A 23,025-nucleotide genomic window follows, 5' to 3' on the forward strand; every position below is an offset into this window, starting at 1 on the left:
GAGGGGCAAGGACTGAGCTCTGGGGCTCTCTCATATCTGAGGTTTAGGAAGAGGAAGTAGAGCAGCCAGCGAGGTGGGTGGAAACCCAGAAGCAGAGAGAAGAAACTGTTTGGAGGCGGGAGTAGTCACTGGGCCAGACGCTGCCGGGCGGCCAAGCAGCGATGCATTCAGTCTACGGGGCTCCCGGAGCCTGTAGCAGGAGCGCTCCCCCAAACCACTTTCCCCATAGGGACCGGGCGGGCAGGCGGGCCCACCCTTTGGCTCGGCAGCCCTTTCCTGACATTCCACAGCATCCATGCACACTAGAGATGTTTGCTTTGGGTCTGATTTTCCAAAGCGTGGGCAGAGAGCAAATGCTTCTTTCCAGCCTTGAAGGGTTTGTAAGAATGTGCAGATCTAGACGCGAGAGGGCGTTCAAAGAAGAAACCAAAGGCAGAGGAGTCGGGGCTCAGAAAAGTTCCTACCCCGTGGGCGGAAGGAATGGCCTTGTGGGAAGGCAGCGTTTCCCACACTAGGGTGTGTAAAGTTAGGTATGCCCCCAGCCCTGCCTCCTGGGCATGACGGCAGGAATATGCTGAAATTAAGTGTTAGGGCCTGAGTAGGAAAAATTAACATCAGGTTGCTTCAGTAAGTGGTCCATAGAGGGGACCAGTGTGTGTCCATCCACGCCTACTGGATGAAGTCCAGGAGCTTGCACCCTGGAGTTAAGCAGACCCATCAGACTTGTTACTGATTCTCACTTTTTTTTTTTTCTTTTTTTTTTGCGGTACGCGGGCCTCTCACTGCTGTGGCCTCTCCCGCCGCGGAGCACATGCTCCGGGCGCGCAGGCTTAGCGGCCATGGCTCACGGGGCCCAGCCGCTCCGCGGCATGTGGGATCCTCCCGGACCGGGGCACGAACCCGTGTCCCCTGCATCGGCAGGCGGACTCTCGACCACTGCGCCACCAGGGAAGCCCTGATTCTCACATTTTTAATGGGCATGTCAATTTCTTTCTGTCTCAGCCTCCCCGTTTTTAAAATGGAGATAATTGTAGTGTCTCTTCCCGAAAGTTAGTAGTGTACGTAGTGCATTAAATAATACGCTACAGATGCCTGACACAGTGGTCTATGTATTCAGTAAACATTATGTGCCGATCAGTGTGATCAGATACTACAGATGAGGCAGAGAAGAGCCCTGGTCCCAGGGGAACCAGGGGCCATGCAGGGAGTGATTATCAGTGACTCGGCAGAACCAAAGGAGAAGGTTCTGTCCTGGGCAGTAGGCCCAGGGGGACTAACTCTTAGCCGGGGCTTGTTTTCAACATCACCTCTGTTGTAGGCCACCCCTCCTGTGCGGCCTCGCTGTGCTGTGCTTCTGAGCACTGGCCGATCTGTGGGGGACACGGGAGGGCCTTGGACTCCCGGCAGACTTTCTTCCTTTTAGTTCGCTTCCCTTTGTAAAGTCATTGTTTGGCCAAGCTTCACAAAGTAACCCATGTGATAAATTCCACAAAGTGGGTGCGGAGGAGATGTTGTCTCTCTTGCTGAGAAAGCTTTCTGGGGAAAAAGCACAGGCCACGTGAAGGAGACTGGAGCAAAGCGCCTTGCCGTGTGACAGACAGACAGGGTGGACTAAAGCTGATTGTTCTCTGCAGTGAACTGGCATCTTCGAGGTCTATGCAGGACATGGTTTGGCGAAGACCAGAATGTCACGGTGGAATTTTGTGCAGACTTTACACTCCATTTAAACCCAGAAACCATAGTCCTTCCCCAAGAAAGAACCAGTTTTTGCAAGCTCCCCTCGAAAACCTCCCAAACCAGAGAAAGTATGACTGTATAGTTAAACCCTACAAACCACAGGCTATCCAAAGCACAGAGAGCTGGGGGGTTGGCGGGGGCAGAGGAGGATCTGATTTCTAAAGACATTACTGTCTCTCTAGCCCTTTTAGTCCCAAATCTGTTGGCCTCAGTTTCTCATAGGTATGAAATGGGAATAATTATAAGATTTTTCAAGGGTCTGTCGGAGGTTTCAGATTTTGAAGCGGAGAAGTTTTCTTGGATGCTGACAACTCTTTAAAATAGGAGATGATTTTGTGTCTCTCAGAACCGTTCAGGGTTCAGGTCAAGAAAGTAGCCACAAAAAGATTTGGCTGTTCAGGCGTCACATTTTTCTTCTAGTCCTTTCTGCCCCTGAAATACATCTCTTTTAACAGTTATCATGGCTCTCCTTTGGCAATTAGCATTTCCACTCCCTCTCCCAGTTTCACAGGTCAGGTTTGGTTTGGCCTCAGATCCAGTACTTGGGTCCTGGAGAGAGGGCTCGAGTGATTATTTCTGCAGAGACCACGTGCTCACCACGTCGTTCAGAGATAATCAGCTTCAGCTTTGTAACTTCATGAACTTGGGCTATTTTTCCTTTCTTTTTTCTGTTTTAGTTCCAAGAAATGTCAAAGCTTTCTCTTCTGGATCACCCCACACCTCAGCTCCTATAATCTTTGAAATCAACCGAACTTTTTTTTTTTTTTTTTTAATAGAAGCTATCTTTTCTAACATTGCAATTCCTCATGACTTTTATGATCTTCCAGTTTGTGCTGACTTGCCAGTATCTGAAAGGCAAACCTAAGTCATCGAATAAGCAACCCAGCCTGGAAGGTCCACCTCTTAAAACAGAGGGACTCACAGGGTCCCACAGTCTCCTGATCTGGTGTCCAGCTGGGGAAGGAGGACAGCTCACCACACTGTTGCATGTTTTCAGATAAAATTTTGGCTTTCATGTCGCATCACCCTCTGCTAACTACCTGAGATGTTTTTCTTCCTTGCCATGGGCTTATTAAGCGGTATGGGGGGTGGGGGAATGAAAGAATGTTTCTCCCTCTAGACGCCTTTAGGGGAGTGGGCTTTAGAATGTGACCAGAAACAGACTAGCATCTTCCACCCGTGTCTTTTGGTTTCTTCCCCTTTTTGGCAAATAAAAATCACCCTCAGCTGTCTGACCCTGTCTGCCTTTACAACAGTTAGTTGACCTCATTTCTCTGAGTGGGTTTAGCTATCAGGGGCCATGTTGTATCTTTATAGGGGCCCAGCTGTGTACACATCACGGAGGGTTTCAAACCCCCAAGGTTACCATTCCCTTTTACTGGCTCCTGTTTATCCCCAGATCACTGGAATTTGGCTAAAAGGCATACCGGAGCCATTCAGATGGCCAGAGCTCCGCAAAGAAAGAGTGTAGAGAACTAATGAAGTCTGTGAATTTCAGGTGCTTTTGATATTGTCACTTCCGGGAAGCACCGGGCAGCTGGTTATACGAGGTTACTCTTTAGCAAACCTGATGATGACGTGGTGGTCAGTGGAGGGCTAAAAGGAGCTGAACTCAGAGCCGCCCTGGTCAGTAACACCCCTCTTTCCCTAGCATCTCGGAGTGCATGGACAGTGAAGCTGAGACGGTCATGCAGCTCCGAAACGAGCTGAGAGACAAGGAGATGAAGCTGACCGACATCCGCCTGGAAGCCCTCAGCTCTGCACACCAGCTGGACCAGCTGCGGGAGGCCATGAACAGGATGCAGGTGAGATCCGGGAGTGCGGCGGAGCCCCCAGGCTGCCCGGGGAGGAGCTGCTCCTGCCACGCTCCCTCCGCTGGGATAGCCTTCTCCACATCTAGATTGGAAGCTTCCCTCAAGGCTCAGCCTGATGCTTCTTCCTCTGCCAAGCCTTTCCAAGTCCTGCAACTGGAAGAGTTAGTGTAGTGCCCTCATCTGAATCCCTATAGATTTGTTCCTACGGCCCCTCTCACCTTTTGACACGGATTGAAGGCATTTGAGTCTCTGAGCTGTTCTGTTTTGCATCCCTTTCTCTGGATGTAGGACCAGTGCTTATTAACACAGTAGGTTCTTTATAAGTGTTCATGGAATGAAAGACCACCGTGGATTCTACTAAATCGGCTTTCACTGGAGAGCAGCGTTTCTCAGAGGAATTTCCGTGAAACGCTCGTTCCATAAGAAACTCTGTGAAAAGAAGGCTCCTTGATCAAAAATGTTTGGGAAATGTTGCACACTATGTGCCCCTCTCAGATTCACAATGCATACCAACTTATTAAAGGCTCTGAGAAGTCCTGCAGTAAAGGTCTGGGTTGAGAAACCCAGAGTTTTCAAACTTCTTAGATAAGACTTTTTCCACTTACCGCCCAGATTCTGGGAAACATTTCTGAGGTCTTGTCAAAGGCCAGCTCTCGGACCCTCCTGTGCCAGAGAGGTCTTGTGGGGGGGACTTCCCTGGCAGTCCAGTGGTTAAGACTTCACCTTCCAATGCAGGCGGTGCAGGTTCGATCCCTGGTCGGGGCTCTAAGATCCCACATGCCTCACAGCCAAAAAAAAAACCCAAAAGAGAGAGGTCTTGTGTATACAGCAAAGGCAGTGACCACTGTTGAATCTCTCTGTTGGTGTAACTTATTCTGCCTCCATGGCTGGGATATGCACTTGATCCCTGCAGGGAACTTTCAATTCCCTCCTCCAGGAAAGGCTTGTTCGCATTGTAGCTGCCTAGCAAGTGAACTTCTCCCTTACCCTTCGCAGAGTGAAATAGAGAAGCTGAAAGCTGAGAATGACCGGCTGAAGTCGGAGTCTCAAGGCAGTGGCTGCAGCCGGGCGCCCTCCCAGGCGTCCCTCTCCACCTCCCCAAGGCAGTCCATGGGGCTCTCCCAGCACAGCCTGAACCTCGCTGAGTCCAGCAGCCTGGGTGAGTGGTGTCACAGGGCCTGCAGCTGGCACTCTGGTCTCTAAGCAAGAGCCCCAAGACGAGCAGATCAGCAGATCAAATGGAGAGGCAGCGGGCGCGTGTGTGCTTAGGATGTACGTGCGTGTGGGTGTGCGTCTGCTACCAACATGAGCCCAGCCATTAGACTGCTGTCATGCTTTGCTGCAGCGCCCCAACTTCTCCAAGCCATGAGCTTGGCTCCCCTCGCCCACCATGCTGAGTTCTGTTTGATCCATTTTAAGAGGCTGACCTGCAAGCCGTATGCTGCATACCACCCGCCCCCTGCCCCACCTGCCCTCGGTAGCCGATTGGGACGCTGGCTTGGTTTACGACCTTCCTGCCTTGGGGCTGGATTCAGGCTGGCTCGATAATGAGCGAATGTGATCTAGGCAGATCACACAGATCTGTGTGTGAGCATATCGAGGCTGATGCTTTGACTTATTATCCGTGACGCCGCTCTTGCTGTCGTTTTGGTTGAGTCTCCCTCGCACTTCCGTTTGGCAAAGGTACATCGTCAGCCCGCTGGCTCCTTGATTGGTCCACTGTTGGTTTCTGTGGTTGCGTTCTGCATTCTGCCCTCTCCCCCCGCCACCCCCCATCCCACTTCCCCTGCACCACGACACCTGGTCTGTCCCGCTGCTGTGCCGACAAGCAGCGGGGGTGTCAGGAAGCCGGCTTTGCTGTCCCCGTGTGCCTAAGGCTGTTGATGTTTTCCATTCGCAGACATGTTGCTGGATGACACTGGTGAATGCCCGGCTCGGAAGGAAGGAGGCAGGCATGTTAAGATAGTTGTCAGCTTTCAGGAGGAAATGAAGTGGAAGGAGGTTAGTTGGATCCCTTACCCTGCTTGGCCTGTCCCTTCCCCAGGTAGAACTACCTAGCATAGTGATTCCATCATCACGCCCCATCACCTCAGAGCCTGAGGTGATCTGGAAATAGTACTAACGCTTTCCCTAACTAACCCTACTCCCCAGCAGCATTTTGACACTGTGAAAGTAAGCCAACGGCCCCTCCCTGTCTCTCGTGTTTGAAAAGTGTGTAAAGGGTTCTAAAAATGGTCCACACTGCACCACTTTCAAGTATCTAACTAAACACTAACATCAGTCAGAAACGGCTTTTCTGAATTTAGTATATTCCCAAAGCACTTCAAAGGCAGCTAAGCACATTTAGCACAGAAGGTACAGAAGTAAGCCACCCAAATTCATCCGACCAAGAGCACCTGTTTTAATCCAGTCGTCAGAGGCTGCTGACCAAGTAGAAACTGGGAGATAGAGGTGGTCAAGCCCAGGAGCACACAGGTGGCTAGCAGTGAAGATGGTGGGGCACCCTGACTCACCGAGGCTGGGGAATCTGAGTTTTCTGAGTAGTTTCTGTTCTCTTCCAGCGTCTAGAGGTCATACGCCGGTCAGAGACTGTTTTAGGGTGAGGGCAAGGGTTGACAGTCAAAGTTGATTTTTAGTCGTCAACTAAATCTAAAGGATGCTGAGAATGACCATGTCTCAGATAAGTGGGAAAAGACCTCGTGAGCCCCTCATGTAAGTCCCTTGAGGTTTTATTGTTTGCTTGTTAGTTCTGAGTATTTTAGCCAACACGCTATCGTAGGCTCCGAAAGCTTGGGAGCCTGCAGTGCCCGTCAAAACAAAGCGTCTGCAGCCAGACTTTTCTGCCAGGGGATTCTACTTTGTGGCTGGCTGTCTAGTCTCACTGACGAGGGTAGCCCCAGGATTTTGAGCTGCCGGGGGTCTGAGCATGATCTAGTTGAGAAAGATCCGTAAAATAGTTCCATTTTCAGAGCTTAGCTGGTAGAGTGATAGACTGTCAAGGGGGAAGTCCATTCTTGTAACAGTCTGTTAATAAACGCAGGTGGTATCTGTGAAGGCGTTTTATTCTAATGATCATCAACACAAATGGATAGATCTTACATTTTACGGAAGTCTGTCACTTTCCAAAGTTGTCTTGTCCTGGATCACCTCAGCATCCACATGAGCTTGGCTGCCCAGATTGTATCATCTCCGTTTTACAGTTGAGAAGCCCAAGACCCAAGCATCACTTACCTAAGGCTGTAAGGAAGTGATGGGGCCGATCATCTCACTTCAAGACTGTCTTTTCTCTGCTGATTTTGCTTAACCGCCAAATACACCCCCTCCTCTCCCCACCTCCCTCCACTCTCCTAACTCTATATTCTTATCAGCATGTCAGATATTTGAAAACCAAACAAAATGGAATGTTCTATTAGTTTCCTTTAATCAGAGTGATCAGTGAGCCCCCACTATGCAGAGCCCTGTGGGCAGAGAGGCAAAAGAAGTAGAACAAAGATTATTTTTTGTGAATTTCCTGGAGTTTTACTAGTTTTCTGAATTAGACATGTTTTAACTTTTAATTAGAAGAAAAGAAATCAATACTATAAAAAACAGAAAAGAAGAAAAGAAAAAATAAAAACATCCTGAAGGAATTTAAGATCAAGCAAAGAGACAAACTTGATAGACAAATACCTAAAAGTAAACCGTGCAGAATATATCATCATATAAGTTGTGTACAGAACTGTTGAAGCAGTGTGAGCTCTGAGCCTGGTGGGTTGATCATTGAAGGCTTCCTGGAAGAGGTGAGTTGGTAAGCAAGGTTTGGAAAGGGAAAGATGGCAGAAAGGAGAGGGGAGAGCATTCCCCGCAAGGGATGTGTGATCTACACACCATATGAGGTGCACAGTCGGTAGAAGGTTCTAGATTCCAGAGAGGAGATCCTCTCTTCCTAACCCACGGGTTGCTGTTTTAGCAATAGGGGAGGAAAGTGTTTAAGACCATTACCTTCAGTCCAAGTTACATCTGGTGTTAAAACAAATAGGACTTTTATTCCCCTCTCAAACCATTGGCGGAGCTCTAAGACAGTCTGAGTCCTCTGCTAACCTGAGTCAGGAAGGAGCCACCTGTTTTTCACCTGCGGACATTTCCTTGCCCTTAGGATTCCAGACCACACCTCTTTCTCATCGGCTGCATTGGAGTTAGTGGCAAGACGAAGTGGGACGTGCTCGACGGGGTAGTTAGACGGCTGTTCAAAGTAAGTGCTTCGTGAAGACAGCTACGGCAGTGCACCCGAGCGGGGGCCTGGGCCTCGGGGGGGAAAGGGCGGTTTGTGGCCCGAACCTGGTCATTCATCAGGCCACATCCCTCTCCCACATCCTTATGTTGCCGGGACTTGTCCCCTGGCCCTCAAGGGAACAGAAGGAGGATGGTAAGTATAGGCTGGTAACAGGACCAACTATTCTCATCTGCCGTTGGCAGTGGTTGGCCAGCCAGGGAGAGGCACTTCCCTGGTCTCGAGCGGTTATATGAGCCTCTCACAGTGAACTGCTAATGTCTACATTCTCTTCCCCTTAGAATTGTGTCCTGTTGACTATGTTTTGCAGCGTGTATTCTGGGGCTACGACATCATGCTTCCACCCTTCATTTTGGTAGGGGGATTTGATCCAACTTACCCTGCGTCCCATGCCAACACTTCCAGCTCTGTGATTTGTGCTGTGCGTGACATTGACTTCTGATCCGTGGCTGGTGTCAAGGCTGTTGGCACGGTTATTTTTCTCTTCATTCTAATCACATCACTGGAGTGGGTGTTTGCCACAGGAGAAATTACGAATGAGCATCTAGGTGAACCTGACGTACTGGGTGATTTGAAAGAAGCTTTTGGTACATTTTTTTCTATCGACCTGAAGTAGGTCATAACCAGAAGTGTTCATTAATCACACCCCCTGAGTATTAAGAATAGCCCACATTTTCTGTGCCGGAGACCACATTGGTCTAGTTGAGTTGGTCTGACATCAAAACCTGACTTTTAACTAGTATACTCTAGCCTCCTAGCATCTAGACTCAGGTGGCTTCGCAGAGAGAAAATTCTGTTCTTTGACCCACGCTCACTTCCCATCTTGACAGGCCAGTGTGTAGAAATGAGACGGGGCGAGAGACAGGAATGGCTTAGAGCAGACCACGCCTGCTGCCCCAGCCGAAACCTTATCTCTGCTGATGGACAGTTGGGACATCCCTGGATTAGAAAGACCACAGTTGGGGCTGAAAAGAGCCTGTGAGGCGTCACACGTGAGGAAGTGAGACCGTTAACGGTAGAGACTTGTCATCAGGATTCCACCTCAGTCGTGTGGCCACCACAGAGCCCGTGGACTTCGTTCCAAGTTCACTGACCTAAAACCTTCCGGTCACTCATCTAAGATGGAACACTTTCCAAATTAAACACACGTTTGTTTGTTTAAAACTCTAAGCTGCTTTTTTCTAGCAGCCCGGGGTTTTGTTCCCTTTGTCATTATATGGCCTTTGACCTGAACCAAAAGAAAGGGCTGGTGGAGAGATTTCTCGTCAGAATTACTTTTTCACGCATTTTCCAGCACCATTCCCAGGCCCTAATGTCTTTAAGACTTCAGCTGAACTTACAGGAAAAGCGGCTTAACTTTTCAGTGCTTGGTTCATCCAGACTAAATGTTCACCATCTTGTTAGGGTTTCCCACCCTCCCATCACTGACCGAATAGATCTGTACCTTAAGGGGCCTGTGATACGAGGGCATCCTCCCTAGAGAAAGTCAGCTCTTCTGCCCCTCGTTCCACAGCTCGATTTCAACTCTGGCATCAGCTGGGAAAGAGGAGACGATCGTAAATCACCCAGTGAAGACATGAGTCTTGGGCAGATTTTTCGCCACATCTTTGACGGGGTCTTTATTCTATATTTTCCAGGAGTACATCATTCACGTCGACCCCGTGAGTCAGCTGGGGCTGAACTCTGATAGTGTCCTCGGCTACAGCATTGGGGACATCAAGCGCAGCAACACCTCCGAGACCCCCGAGCTTCTGCCCTGTGGCTACCTGGTTGGAGAGAACACAACCATCTCTGTGGCCGTCAAAGGTAATCCAGCCCATTGCAGTGGTGGGAGCTTCCAGCATTGGAGGTTTTGTTCTGTGACTTGGCACGGGAACCTGTGGCCATGATTTCGTTTGTGCGTGTATATGTGGGTTGTATTTCGATCCCCATCCACCACAGTTACTCTCACCTAAGCAAGTTGAACAGTCTTCAGCTTTTTCAGCGACCGTCGGAAACAAATAATTTAGTTTACGGCTGAAATTACGTAACAAAAGGTGCCGTTAGCCTTGTGACTCTGAGATGATGGAATCTTAATAACCCTGTTGAAACGGGGCTCCACTGATACCAGTGAGTTACTCTTGCCGGCGAGCCTTGGATGCAGCCCCATTCTACAGATGGGAAACCACGATGCTCTGTGGGCCAGAGAGGAGTTGCTCGGAGCACCCTGCGGAAGCAGTGAAGCTCCCGCCCACGCACGATGCTGTTCGAGCTTCCAGCTGCCTCGTCACCTAAAGAGGCTGCGCCTGAGGCTAAAGTTCTGTGGCACTTTAGACTCACAGAGTATTTTTGGGGGAAAAAAAAAAGTTTCACGGCCAAATAAGTGCGGCATCGTTATTCCCATGCAGGTTCTCTAAAGCCTCTGTCCTTTCATGTCCTGACTCTTGCCGTTAAAAAGGCTGTGAGATCCAGTCTGACACAAACGCATTTGACTGCAAAACCCCTTTTTCCTATGTTTTATGAACCACTTAAAGAAGAGATTACTAAACACCGTCCGAAGCTCAGCCTTCACGGTATCTTATTTCTTCCCTGTAAGGCATCTTGACTGTAGTTTTGGGGTTGTTTAGGCAAGCTTTGTTTCCTAACTGGGAGGTTTTCTAGAAGCACCCCAACATTCCTCATCAGCGGGAATGAAGGTTGCTGCCCGGTGACCAGTAGCATGTTCCTGTTTGAGCCTCACACACGGCCTTATCTTGTTGGCATCCCATAATTGTGGCCTTGGGCTGCAAGTGACAGAAACCTACTCAAAACTAGCTTTAGCCCAAAGGAAACATACAGGCTCAGGTACCTGGAAGATCCAGGTATAGGCTTCAAGCGCAGCTGGATCCAGGCGCTCCAGCAGTGCCATCAGGACCAGGCCTACCTCGGCTTTGCTTATTTTTTGAGCTTTCTGCACAAAGCTGATGAGTGGCCCAGATTCATCCTTCTAGCTTAGGAACCTAGAAGAAAGAGAATGTCTTTCTGGACAAGTGTGACAGGAAATTCTTAGGGGTGATTCTGGCCCACCGTGGGTCAAATGCTCATCACCAAATCAGTCGTTGTGACCGGGTAGAGGCTTTGGCCCAGCCTGGTCACAAGCCCACCCCTTTGGGGGGTGAAGGTGCTGGGTCAGCCCTGCTTGGACCAGCTGGAATGAACTCCTTGCAAGAAGGAAGAGTCCCACTACAAGGGGAGAGAGGGAGGGCTGCCAGGCCCACTTTAACAACAACTGTCCACTCCAAGAACCCTTTAGGGAAAACCTGATACACCATGACTTTAAATTGCGCTTCAGCCCCGCTGGCGAGCAGGTGAGCACTGCAAGCGCTGAAGGGTCAGAGGAGTGACCCGTTGCTGAGACCAGAGCAAACCTCTGTAGAAACAGCGACAGGATTATCTGCTTCCCGAACAGGCCACCTCACCACGGAGCCTAAGCTGGTGCTGCTGTCAGCACATCAAGTTGTTTTAGCATCTCTAGGGATCAGCTCGGGTTTATTTTATTTATTTATTTTTTTTGCGGTACGCGGGCCTCTCACTGTTGTGGCCTCTCCCGTTGCGGAGCACAGGCTCCGGACGCGCAGGCTCAGCGGCCATGGCTCACGGGCCCAGCCGCTCCGCGGCATGTGGGATCTTCCCGGACCGGGGCACGAACCCGTGCCCCTGCATCGGCAGGCGGACTCCCAACCACTGCGCCACCAGGGAAGCCCTCGGCTTTGTTTTTAAGTGATACCTGACTCCTCTGTTTTCCTGTGGTGCTTGACACTTATGCCTTCAGGGCACTGAAAACCACTCAAGGATTTGAGCTGAAAGAGATGCGTGAGCTGCGGATGATTCACTTCCGTGGCACCGGGGCAGGGGCTGTGGCTTTGTGGGCTCTGAAGTGAGTTCGTCTGCAAAGTGGTCACTGCCAGGGGGGTTTTGACAAGAGACTGAGACAGCAACGTAGCTGCAAAGAGAGGGGTTTCACAGTGTTTTAATCACTGCCCCGTGTTTGTTATTAAGTTTAGACAGGAGACCCTAACCTCCATATTTTGCATCAAACTTTGAGCCCATGTAGGCTCTATTGAGACCAGTTCTAGGAAAGTCTTAGGCCTGTACCCAGAAGATCTCATCTGGGATCCTTCATCAGGATGATTCTAGAACAGTCACTGTGCTATCTTTGGTTGGGGAAGATTGGAAACAAATGTATAGATGCGTCGGGGGGTCTGTTTGCAGTGAATGAATTGTGTGGATGGAAGATGCTACTGTAAAACAGGATAAGTGCTTTTCGGTTCATTTTTTGCCTACATATGGTGGTTTCTTGAGGTGCGTTTTTAATAGAATTGCCTTAGGTTCTGGATAAGTAACCTTGGCTGGATCCTCTCTTGGGAATGATATGAAGAAAACGGCTCTTGTAAAGCCAACAGCCCTGAGTAATGAAGTTGTCCCAGGCGGGGAGGGGAGAGATGTTTCCTCTTGTTGTTGGAGAGGCTCGGCTGAGGTCTGCCAGTATTCACATCCCCAAATCAAATGGTCCCACCTTGCGTTTTTCCTCATTTTAACGATAAAGTGTTGGTACCTTCATGGTGTATCTGAGTGTGGGCAGCAGCGGCACCTGGCGTGCAGGAAAAAACAGGGTGAAGAGGCAGCCCCGGGGTCTGGGTGGACACGGGGGATTCACGTTTGGTTTGAGCCAGCGCCACCGGTAATGGTAAATCCAGAAAGACAAGTAGGGCTCAGAGTCTTATGAATTCTGCAGAGGATGGATGCGGACTGAGGGGCCAGATGTTAAAGGTGAATCTGTTGCGGGGGGGGGCAGTCAGCCAAGCCAGGAGCCGGAGCACATCGTGCTGGTGAAGGGAGCCCACGGTGTCCCTGGGTGGGCGGGGCTGCCCAGGAAAGGGATAGCCTTGCGTTTTGGCAGTTCCAGGTGGGCAGGCACAGAGAGCCACCCTCCCTGCAGGGCTGCGAACACGTCCTCTCTCAAACACAGGGCTCGCGGAGAACAGCCTGGACTCGCTGGTGTTCGAGTCCCTGATCCCCAAGCCCATCCTGCAGCGCTACGTCTCCCTGCTGATGGAGCATCGGCGGATCATCCTCTCCGGGCCCAGCGGCACTGGGAAGACCTACCTGGCCAACCGGCTGTCAGAGTACCTGGTGCTCCGGGAGGGACGGGAGCTGACAGACGGGGTCATCGCCACCTTCAACGTGGACCACAAGTCCAGCAAGGTGAGGAGGTCGTTCAGAGGCAGCTGCTTAGCCCTTTGAGAACTAGTGATGCCACCACCCCCGTGATGGCAAAGCAGCATTTCCTACAATGCTCACCTTTGATGGTTCTAAAAGCCTGGGGAAGGAGGTCAGAATGGAACTAGCAGAAAGGAAGGCTTTGATCCAAAACTTCCCAGCAAGAAGTTCCACGTGTAAGTCGATGTAGTTCAATTCTTGCTTCCCCGCTGTGAGTTGGGCACGATGCTCAGCGCTGGTAGTTCTTTAAGGTCAACCCAGATGCTTCCACTTCAGTTTACCAAAAATTCATCACGTGCCTACTAGGTCCTCTTGTCTCTCCAGAAGAAAAGCTTCTTTTGTGGAACAACAATAATAAGAACAACAACAGCTCGCATTCGCAGACTGCTTCCCCTGGGAGCAGCAAACTGAACGCCCCACAGCAGGACCTTCAAGGAAATAGTTGTCATGATCCCATTTTACAGATGAGGAAACTGAGGCTCGAGGCAGATGACCATGTACCTAAAGCCACTCAGATAGTACTGAGCAGCAGACTGGAGCTCAAGTCAATGTCTTAGACCCCAGAGCCAGCAAATAGGCTTGATCTTGCCTCACACGGAGCAGTGGAAACGTTCGGACAGCCTGAGCTAGTCCCAGCCTAGGGTTATGAGGTGTTTTCTCAAACTTGCTCATTAGCCATGCAGTGGTTGTTGATGGGTGATTCACTCTGACGGCCAAAGGGGCCAGGAAGTCAAAGGTGAATTGCAAGTGACTCTTTCACCTTAAGAATCACCTGGCATCCTTGAAGATGCAGCTCCCAGACCTCATTCCCAGATGATCTGTTTCAGTAGGTTGTGTGGGGCTGGGAATTTGCACCACAAGTTCTCCAAGTGATGTGGACACAGGGGCAGGAAGTGGTGAGAGCCCCTGTACCAAGATCCTCTGTGAATAAGCTCAGGGAAGGCGCCCTTTCCCGGGACCAGCGAGAGAAGAATCCTAGGCGCGTGGCTGGAGGTCGAGCCAGGCTTGAATTCAGCCCCCACTCACTCCCCTTGGCCAGGCACCGTTGTACAGAGCATAGCTCCCCAACTATACCCTGCAGGCCTGCATGAGGAAGAGAGGGTCCGAGCCTCAGGATCCGTGGCATTGTCAGGTGCCAGAGGCCAAGAACCCATAGTGCAGAGGGGCTAAAAGGAAAGATAACTAGTAACTTAAAAAACTGGGCTGCTTCTATTGCTAAAAGCCACATTTTGACTTAAAAGGGAGGCGTGTGTGTGTGTAGGAAGCAGAGGAGATATGACCCCCCGAGCATCCAAGCCAGCGTGCAGGACAGTGGCATGGGGAGGCGTCCACGCCAAGTCCAGGTCCAGCCCTGCTGCCGACCCTCTGTGCCGTCTCCGGCTGCCCACCTGACTGAGGGACGCTTCAGCTTCCTCCTCTGTAACATGGAGACAGTCACAGTGCCCACCCCAGAGGGTTATTGTGGGGCACAGAAGTTCATATGTGTGAGGTCCCAGAGCCGTGCCTGGCGCAAGGTCACTCCATCCTCATGGTGATGCTAATACCATCAGGAAGTTGTTCTGTGTTCACTGGCTGGCCCTTAGCTCACCGTTTTGGCCTTTCCCCATCGCACATTCTTCTTTCTCTTCCTTTTCTGATGTGCCCCTTGCCCCAGCCGTCAGTGCCCTGCCCATTCTTCACAGTTAAGGCCAAAGGTTCCCCTTTCACGCAGACCTTCCAAGGACCCCCATGCATGGAGACCACCCCCCCCCCCGGCACCGTTCACTGTCTGTCTGCCCCAGCACTAATCAGCAGGGCATATGTGGGGGGGGGGGCAAGGGGGTCCTTTGCTGTGCTGATTCATCAAGGGCTTCTGTGTAGATGGCTCTCAGGCAGTGCTGTGCCTTTAGAGCGATGTGTGAGGCACTTGCACTCAGGAGCTTCCTGGGAGGTTGGCAGAGTAAGAGATAGTAGCGCTTCTAGAGAGTGCTGGAGCAGCTCCAGCACCGCTCCTGGACACCCCCACGGTGCCTGCTCTTGCCCGGGTTTTCTGTTGCCCAGTGAATTCCAGAAGCCAGGGCCCAGGCCTTCCTCAGCACTCCCCCGCCCGCACCCCCTGCGCCCAGGCAGGCGCCCTGTAGCGGACAGGCACTCAGCAGCGGTTACCGTGAGGCCTCAGGAAGGGCCCCTCTGCCAGTGCCGGCCCGGGGCAGGGAAAGGCCCCGAGTACGTGCGTCTTCCCGGGGGCGTTCACCCACTCATTCCTGCCCGGCCTCCGCAGGAATTGCGCCAGTACCTGTCCAACCTCGCCGACCAGTGCGCCAGCGAGAACAACGCTGTGGACATGCCTCTGGTCATCATCCTGGACAACCTGCATCACGTCAGCTCCCTGGGCGAGATCTTCAACGGGCTGCTCAACTGCAAGGACCACAAATGGTAAAGGCAGCTCTGGACCTCGTGGCCCCCGGGAGAGACGTGTGCTACAGGGGGTAGGAGCGCTGCACGCAGGTGGCAGGGAGGGGCTGGGGCCGCATGGGGGGAGGGGCAGCAGCCCGCAGCCATCTACCTAGGCCCTTAGATGCCCCAGGACGCTGCGACACCCTCTCCAACTCTCTTACCCTTCATTTCCCCCGCAGCCCTTATATAATTGGCACAATGAACCAGGCTACCTCTTCTACTCCCAACTTGCAGCTTCATCATAACTTCAGGTAAGGAGTCACTTTTTGAGTAGCTGCTGTATGCCGGGAACTGTGAGCATTTTTCCCAGCTTCACTCATTTGATTCTCACAAAAGCCTCAAGTCGTTAAATTTATCATTCACGGTTTACAAATGGGGAGAGTTAAGTGGTTTGTGTGAGGTCACACAGCTAGTCGATGGCAGGGCTGACTTGCACCCCGATCTCTTTGATGCTAAGTCCTGGGACAGCAGTGCCCCGGGGGCAGCTCTGGGCAGGGACTGTCGTCATGCAACCCTGCACGTCACCAGTGGCACGTCTGTCTGTCCCAAGTGGACGTGAGCAGTGAAAGCTCATGCTTATGAAAGTGTCCACGAAGCAGAGTCTGGCCTTCGAGCTCCAGCTGCTGTGAGCCCTGGGCCCCAGCCCCGTACCGAGCTACCCCACTGCTGGGCTGTGGGACTTCTGCCACGCTAGGTTGTGTGGCCTCCATGTGCTGCTGCCCTGCCTGGGGCCTTAGGTAAGGATGAACAGCCGTCTCCTGGGGTGAGACCCCCGCCCCGGCTCGTTTTCATGGCCATTCTGCCGGCATCCCTGTTGAAAGTAGAATCGCAGTCATCAGAGAAATACCAGCCCCGCCAGGTCACTGAGATCATGGGCCACCTCTGCATCCAGGCTGTCCCAGTCTTATCCACGCTTTCTCTTGAATGTCCCTCAAGACCTTTCTGCTCCTGCTTCCCCCGTCACCGCCATGTCATCTCCCAGCACACTGTTGCAGTCATTTTCTAACCAGTATGCCTGCCTGCCCCCCCTGCAGGCCATCCTCTGTACCAGTGGCAACCGGAGTGAACATTCTAGAATTCAAATCTGACTGTAAATCCTCATGCAAGAAGTCCTTCAGTGGCTCCCCGTTGCCTCCAGAATGAAATCCAGGCCCCTGAGGTTGGCAGGTCAAGTCTAAACTCTGGTTACACTGAACCTCTGGCAGTTTCCCCGAACACCCCACACTGCGGCTCATGCCTTTGCAGATGCTCTGCACCCACCGCCGCCCCGACCCCTGCTCCTGCCTCGCCTCGTGTGGCTGCTCCATTCATCTCCTTTGGCCTCAGCTCAGATGTCCCCTCCTCTGAGGAGCCTTCCTTGATTCCCCAGGTTTCATCATCTCTCGTTCCTCTTATCTGCCTCCTGCGCTAGACTGTGAGCTCCTGGGGAACAGGGACTGTGTCTGAGTCATTGTTACAGCCCCACAGCCCAGCGTGGAACCCATCACAAGCACAAGGGGCAGTTAGCTCAGTGGTCAGAGCTCAGCCTCTGGAGTTGGACTGTCTTGGTTCTAATCTTAGATCTTCTCTTGACTAGCTGTTTGATCTTGAACGAGTTACATAACCTGTCTGTGCCTCAGAATTTCGACCTGTACAATGGGTGGCCATCATATCCATGGCACAGGGTTGCTGTGAGGAGTTGTGAATTGACATATGTGCAGTGTTCAGTTGAGTATTAACATAGGCACCTTCCAGCTCTGGTGAGCTTTGGTTCGTGAGGTTGGCCGTAGTCCTTGTCATGGAAAAGTGTTCCTGACTTCTTCCAGGTGGGTGCTGTGTGCCAACCACACGGAGCCCGTGAAGGGTTTCCTGGGCCGGTTCCTGAGGCGGAAGCTCATGGAGACGGAGATCGGTGGGCGGGTACGGAACGTGGAGCTGGTGAAAGTCATCGACTGGATTCCCAAGGTCTGGCATCACCTCAACCGCTTCCTGGAGGCTCACAGCTCCTCGGACGTCACCATAGGTGGGGAGGGGAGGCCGGGTGGGTGCCGGCAGGCGGGCTGGCAGGGGAGGGAACTGCTGCTCCCGGGGCCCTGGCCTCCTCGGATGGCTGTCCCTGGGCCCTGGTAGCTGGATGCTGCACTGGCCACATGGTTAGAGGAGGGGACAGAAGGACAGGCACAGCCTAGACAGACCCCGGGCCGCCCTGCGCCCACATCCCGGGGCCGTCTCTGCCCTTCTCTCCTGCCCAGAGCTCGGGGGTGATGAGCAGCAGAGAGAAGTGTCCAGCCCCAGGCTGGTGCAGAAACTATGGGCACAGTGAGGGGCCCCCACCCCGAGGCTCCCCCAGGTGGAGACCACCCTGTGGGATTGGCATTGCTTTATAAATAAAGTAATGTTATCGACATTCCTAAAGCTTAAGCTTCAGAGAAAAAAAAAAAGATCACTGGTCATCCCACCATCCTGATGGAATCATTGTAATTTGAGCTGATTTTTTCTGTCCTCGTCTATACATGTTTTATGTAGTTGCAGTCATAGTGTACATACAGTACGTTCTTTATTTTCACTTCACGTTGTCTCATGAGCATTCTGTACTGCAAAATAATCAAATGTGGGTGCACCGTCACTTCCTTAACTGTTTCTGTGCTCTCGGACACCTACTGTGCTTCCATTTGCAAAGGTTAGGACTAATATCTCAATGAACATCTTTCTGCATAAAGCCTCGCCTCCCTTTGGGGTGATTCCTGAGAGGAGCGTGGTCCCAGGGTGGCATTAAGGAGCGCAAGCATCCTGCTCTGTGCCCGCCACGTGACAGTTGGTATTTCTGCTCTCGCTCAGAAAATGCAGGGTCCCTCCTTTGAGGGATGCCCGGGCTGGCTTCTCCTGCCCACCACCCCGTTTCAGTCTGACTGATGTTCCCTGTGGTCCCCAGGCCCCCGGCTCTTCCTGTCGTGCCCCATCGACGTGGATGGTTCCAGGGTGTGGTTCACCGACCTGTGGAACTACTCAATCATCCCCTATCTCCTGGAAGCCGTCAGAGAAGGACTCCAGGTAAGAAGCACACTGCCCACTGACCTCCTCAGAGTTCAAGGGACTGTTCTAGTGAGGAGAAGGGTTGTCTTTATCTCCCTCTTCAGAAATCTGACTGATGTGAGGTGACAACCCCTCACCTGTGAAGCCATCCGTCCAGCGTAGTGTAAGAGACACTGGGCTGCAGATCCTGGCTCTGCCACTGTTAGCTATGTGACCCTGAGCAAGTCATCCAGCCTCTCTCTGCCATGGTGCCCTCGTTGATGGAGGAGAGAACGGTAGTACCGTGCCACAAAGTTATTGCCAGGGTTCAGTGACGTCATGGCCATCAAGTGCTCAGCACAGTGAGTGCACAAGACCTGGAATATGTCACTTCACAGTTTGCAAAGCATCTGCTGTTTGCTTCAAGCTCTGCATTTGTCCTGGGGTTAGGCAGAGATTTTTTGGTTTTATCCCCATTTTTTAAGAGAAAGTTATGGCTCAGAGTGAATAAGTGACTTGTCCAAGGTGAGGAAGTGAAATTGAAGAATCTGGGATTTGCATCCAGGCCTCAGGTTCTTGGCCCTAAGCCCCATGGCACTCGCCGCCTGATGCCAGGACCCCTCACAGGTGACCCTGGGCCCACGTGGCCGCCCATCCCTCCTGCCCTGCTGTAGCTGGAAAGCCCAAATCCTTTCTCCACTTCTCACTCAACCCAGGGGCTAATGCTAGGAGCTTAGCAGTAAGTTGGAGATTGTAACAGTTTTATTGTTGAGTCTGGAGGTGGCCTGAGAAGGTTGTCGGCTTTCAGGACCGCTCTGAGTCATTAGCAGGCATCACGCGCGGCTGAATAGTCCAGGAACCAGCTTAACAGCCGGGTTTCTGAGGGCTGTGTTTCCTCAGTACCGGACGGTGGGAGACACATGGTGCTGGTGGAGGACCCGGGGCCGGGGGGGGTGTGCACACCCACATGCACATGTGTGACGGCACACCTTAATGGCTTCCGTCAGGGTTTGTCATTTGTGTACGTTCAGCTGAGCCTGGCGAATGTTCATCTGCTTTGTATCTGTAACATGCAGCAGCACTGAGGGTCTTCGGAGACGTTCAGGACAACCAGGGCTTCAGAAGGAAGGTGGTGCGCCTCTGGTCGCTGGTATTTCATTGAACGGGAGCATGTAGGCTGCGTATTCAAGCCACCGTGTTCAAATATAAGTGATTGTGAAGACAGAGAGTAGCGAGAAATTCAGCAACTCCTTGACCGGCCTTAGTTTCCGGTGTCTGAAGATCATTAATTGATGGCAGCATTGTTTTTAATTATAATCGACATACAGTATATTAGTTTCAGGCATACAACATAGTGATTTGATATTTTTGTACATTACGAAATGACACTGTGGTCAGTCTAGTTACCATCTGTCACCGTACAGAGTTATTACTATATTATTGACTATATTCCCGATGCTGTACGTTACATCCCCATGACTTATTTATTTCACAGCCGGAAGTTTGTACCTCTTAAATGCCCTTCAGCTATTTTTCCCATTGATGGCAGCATTTCTGTTTTGTCGAATGTGGCTTTTGAAAGAAAATACGAACGATTTCAGATCTGTCAGTGGACTCTCTTTAGGTAGAAAAATTCACGGGTAAAGTAGCCATAATTTCGTCTTTACTCAAATGGATTTGTTAGGACCGCAAACCCAAACAGCCACCCAGTCGCTCCTGTTTGCTTGGGATGCCCCGCCTACTGGATTCTTGGAGTCTGTTACGTTCCAGAAGCCTCTCTCTCTTCCCATCAGGGGCTTCTGGGGACTGCAGTAGAAACCCGCGCTGCTTGATAGAAGCCACAGGAATTGCAGGAGAGGAAGGGGCACTGTTGCCTTCTATTTCTGCCTCGCCTCTCACTTCTCCCCTTTGCTTCTTTGCCCAAATATGTCTCCTGGTGCAGGACAGGAGTGACCTAGAGTGTGCTTGGAAAAAGTCGTGGGTGCTGTTGCATAAAGCACGTGGGTGCCCAAGGAGGCACCAACCGGGAGGGGTAGGCTTTGCTCTAGCCTCCAGCTACACATCAGAGGCCCCTCGTTGGTCCTCGGTAAGGATGGACAGCGCTAAGGCCCTGCTCCTTGGACCTCAGCTTGAAAGAAGACCTTGTGGGCATGGCTATGAAAGTCGGGTCTGACCTTCCCTGCGCATCCTGGAGAGGTTGCTGATGGATTTGATCTTCAGGGGTCTCTTTCCCACCAAGAGCAAGGAGGCTGTAGGTGAAAGGATTTGGGGGTGGCTGTGGAACAGCCCGTTCAGGACAAGGAACAGAAGCATGTCACCGTCTCAGGAGACTCAGCAGTTCACTGTGAGGCAAGAAAAGTCATCACTTCCCTGTGCTGTTGAGGTCTTTTGAAGGACAGTCTTTCAAGAACATGGAAACAACCAGAGGAGGCAGCCAGAGTTAGCATTGTACCAAGTTGCTCAAAAGTGAGCCCTCCTGCCCCAAACCTGTGGCTTCATCCCATTCTGCAGCCTGGGAGACCCCATGGACTCTGCAGGTTCATGAGGAACCCTGGAGTGTTCTTCATGTCTCTAGTTTTGAAGGAAACTTTGATGACATTTATTGAGAGGCTGCTACCTACCAGGCACTGTGCCAGGGGCCTGACAGGCATGATTCCGTTTAGTTCTCATCGCCCAATATGCACCTTAGAGACGAGGAAACCAAGGCTCACAGTTTTTGACCCTTCCCCTGTTCACTAGGCGGGGTGTGGATTGAGCCAGCGTCGTAGCCCATAGCTGACCCCTCGGTTACTTCCGTGATTTTTCAGGCTGTCCTGAGACCCCTGTTACTCCACCCAGAGCCCTCAGGTGGCTCAGGGAACCAAGTATTGTGTTACATGGCGTGACGTTCTGCATAAGATTTCATTTGACAAAAAGACTCTTCTATTCAAAAAGAAAAGTTTAAAATTCCTCACTCTCCTTCGTGTTACCTTGAGTCCCGTGCTCACTGTGTGCTGGGCGCTGTGCAGGCCACTTATTCCGCCCTGACTCTGCGAGGAGTGGTGTGGCCATGAGGTGAGCGTACTGTGGTTCAAAGCAGGTAAGCCCTTGGCCAAGGTCATAAGCTAAGAAGAGGTGGAGTCCCCAGATTGGGCTCTGGCGGGGCTGCCGGTGGTGGTTGGCAGCACAGAGACCCTGCTGCTGACAGGTCTCACCAGGGGCTTCCAGTCAGCCCCTCCAACAGGCACGGCCTTGCCTGGAGGAGATGTGGCATCGCCCCCTAGTGGATACCAGGTATCATTGCAAGTTTTGGCTCCTGAGTCTTTTCCCAGTAGAGTGTGTGTGTGCGTGTGCGTGTGTGTGTTCCTCCCTGGCTCGTACCCATGCGCACACGAACCTTCACATGATCCCTTGCTGCTCGGACCATGAGTCGCCTTTCCAATGCCAGACTGAGCTCTCAGGCCTGGAAGTCACCTCTGCCCCAGGTTAAGGAAGGTTTCGCAGTAGACGGGACTGGAGCACTAGACAGGAAGGGCGCTGGTGTCTGAAAGCGCCGAGCTCGTAGAAGGCTGTGTATCTCGAGTGGAGGGAGAGGCCATGGATGGAGGGGGGTGGCGGGCCTGTCTGCAGTGTGGGCAGGGCAGGCACTTCCCTGAGACCATCGAACGGGGCTTAGGCAATCGTGAGACAGCGGAGGGACAGCAGGCCCAGCCCAGGTGACGTGTCCTCGTCGGGTGGACAGCCTGGCCTGCATCTCCCTGCTCCGGTTCTGGCTGAGTCATGTGGCTCTTGCCGATACCGAGTGGCTCCGAGTGGAGTCTGTCAGGAGGGGTGGAGAAGGGAAAGGCCCAGACAAGGATGCCAGGGTCCTGGGTTCGAATCCAGCGCTGCTTCGAAACCTTTCACAACTGGCTCTTCTCTTTAAGCCGTAAGTTCTCCATCCGGTAGATGAGATGGCTGGGACCCCAGTTCCTTCCAGCTGAGGCAGCCTGTGACCTGGGAAAGACGTGATTTTATCAGTCAGAGCTCAGCTCTCCTGTACTGTCAGCCTTCTCTCCCCACATCCCCCTCCCTCCCCTCTCAACTGTAAGAGTTCTGGGAGGACAGAGGGCACAGGCAGACGGACAGGCAGGCTGCGGTCCAGATGTAATTCCACTCTAGAGTCCCCCCCTGCAGCCGTTGTGGTTCAGGGGGCTTTGGTCTTTGTACCCCTGTGGTGCCCTACAGAGGGGGTGCCCTTCCAGAGCCACAGGTGGCACTCTCCTGGGTGGGCACATCTTGGCCTGGCTGTGAGCCAGTCCTGCCACATCTGCTCAGACTTAAGTGGTCCACGGACCTGGGCAGACTTCCCTCGTCCCTGGGCCTGGCTCCTTGTCTGGGAAACTTGGGTAGTGATGCCTCCTCTTGGAAGCACATGGTGGTTACACAAGATATTTGTCAAGTGCTTCTCGTAATCCCTGGCACGCAGGGAGCTGTAAGGCGTGGCGGCAGGGGTGGTGTTAAAGGGGAAAGATACAGAGGAGGCGCCCAGCCATGTGAGATGCAGAGCCTCGCCTTGGG

The 23,025-nt window shown here is 52.2% G+C and overlaps 1 protein-coding gene across 3 annotated transcripts in view; it reads left to right on the forward strand.

The window, feature by feature from the left end:
* NAV2 (neuron navigator 2) overlaps nt 1-23,025 on the forward strand; it is a gene marked incomplete at its 5' end in the record, with an annotated part of 757,282 nt that overhangs the window by 727,185 nt on the left and 7,072 nt on the right. For all 3 annotated transcript variants that reach the window (XM_082845354.1, XM_082845352.1, XM_082845353.1), the window contains 10 exons: nt 3,389-3,542; nt 4,548-4,710; nt 5,452-5,552; nt 7,687-7,782; nt 9,459-9,627; nt 12,809-13,044; nt 15,320-15,474; nt 15,675-15,746; nt 17,301-17,497; nt 18,407-18,525. In XM_082845354.1, the coding sequence (XP_082701480.1) occupies nt 3,389-3,542; nt 4,548-4,710; nt 5,452-5,552; nt 7,687-7,782; nt 9,459-9,627; nt 12,809-13,044; nt 15,320-15,474; nt 15,675-15,746; nt 17,301-17,497; nt 18,407-18,525 (1,462 nt within the window). The remainder of the gene's footprint in view (nt 1-3,388; nt 3,543-4,547; nt 4,711-5,451; nt 5,553-7,686; nt 7,783-9,458; nt 9,628-12,808; nt 13,045-15,319; nt 15,475-15,674; nt 15,747-17,300; nt 17,498-18,406; nt 18,526-23,025) is intronic.

The sequence above is a fragment of the Leucopleurus acutus genome (genome assembly GCF_964270905.1).
Source record: "Leucopleurus acutus genome assembly, chromosome: 8".
Lineage (NCBI taxonomy): Eukaryota > Metazoa > Chordata > Mammalia > Artiodactyla > Delphinidae > Leucopleurus > Leucopleurus acutus.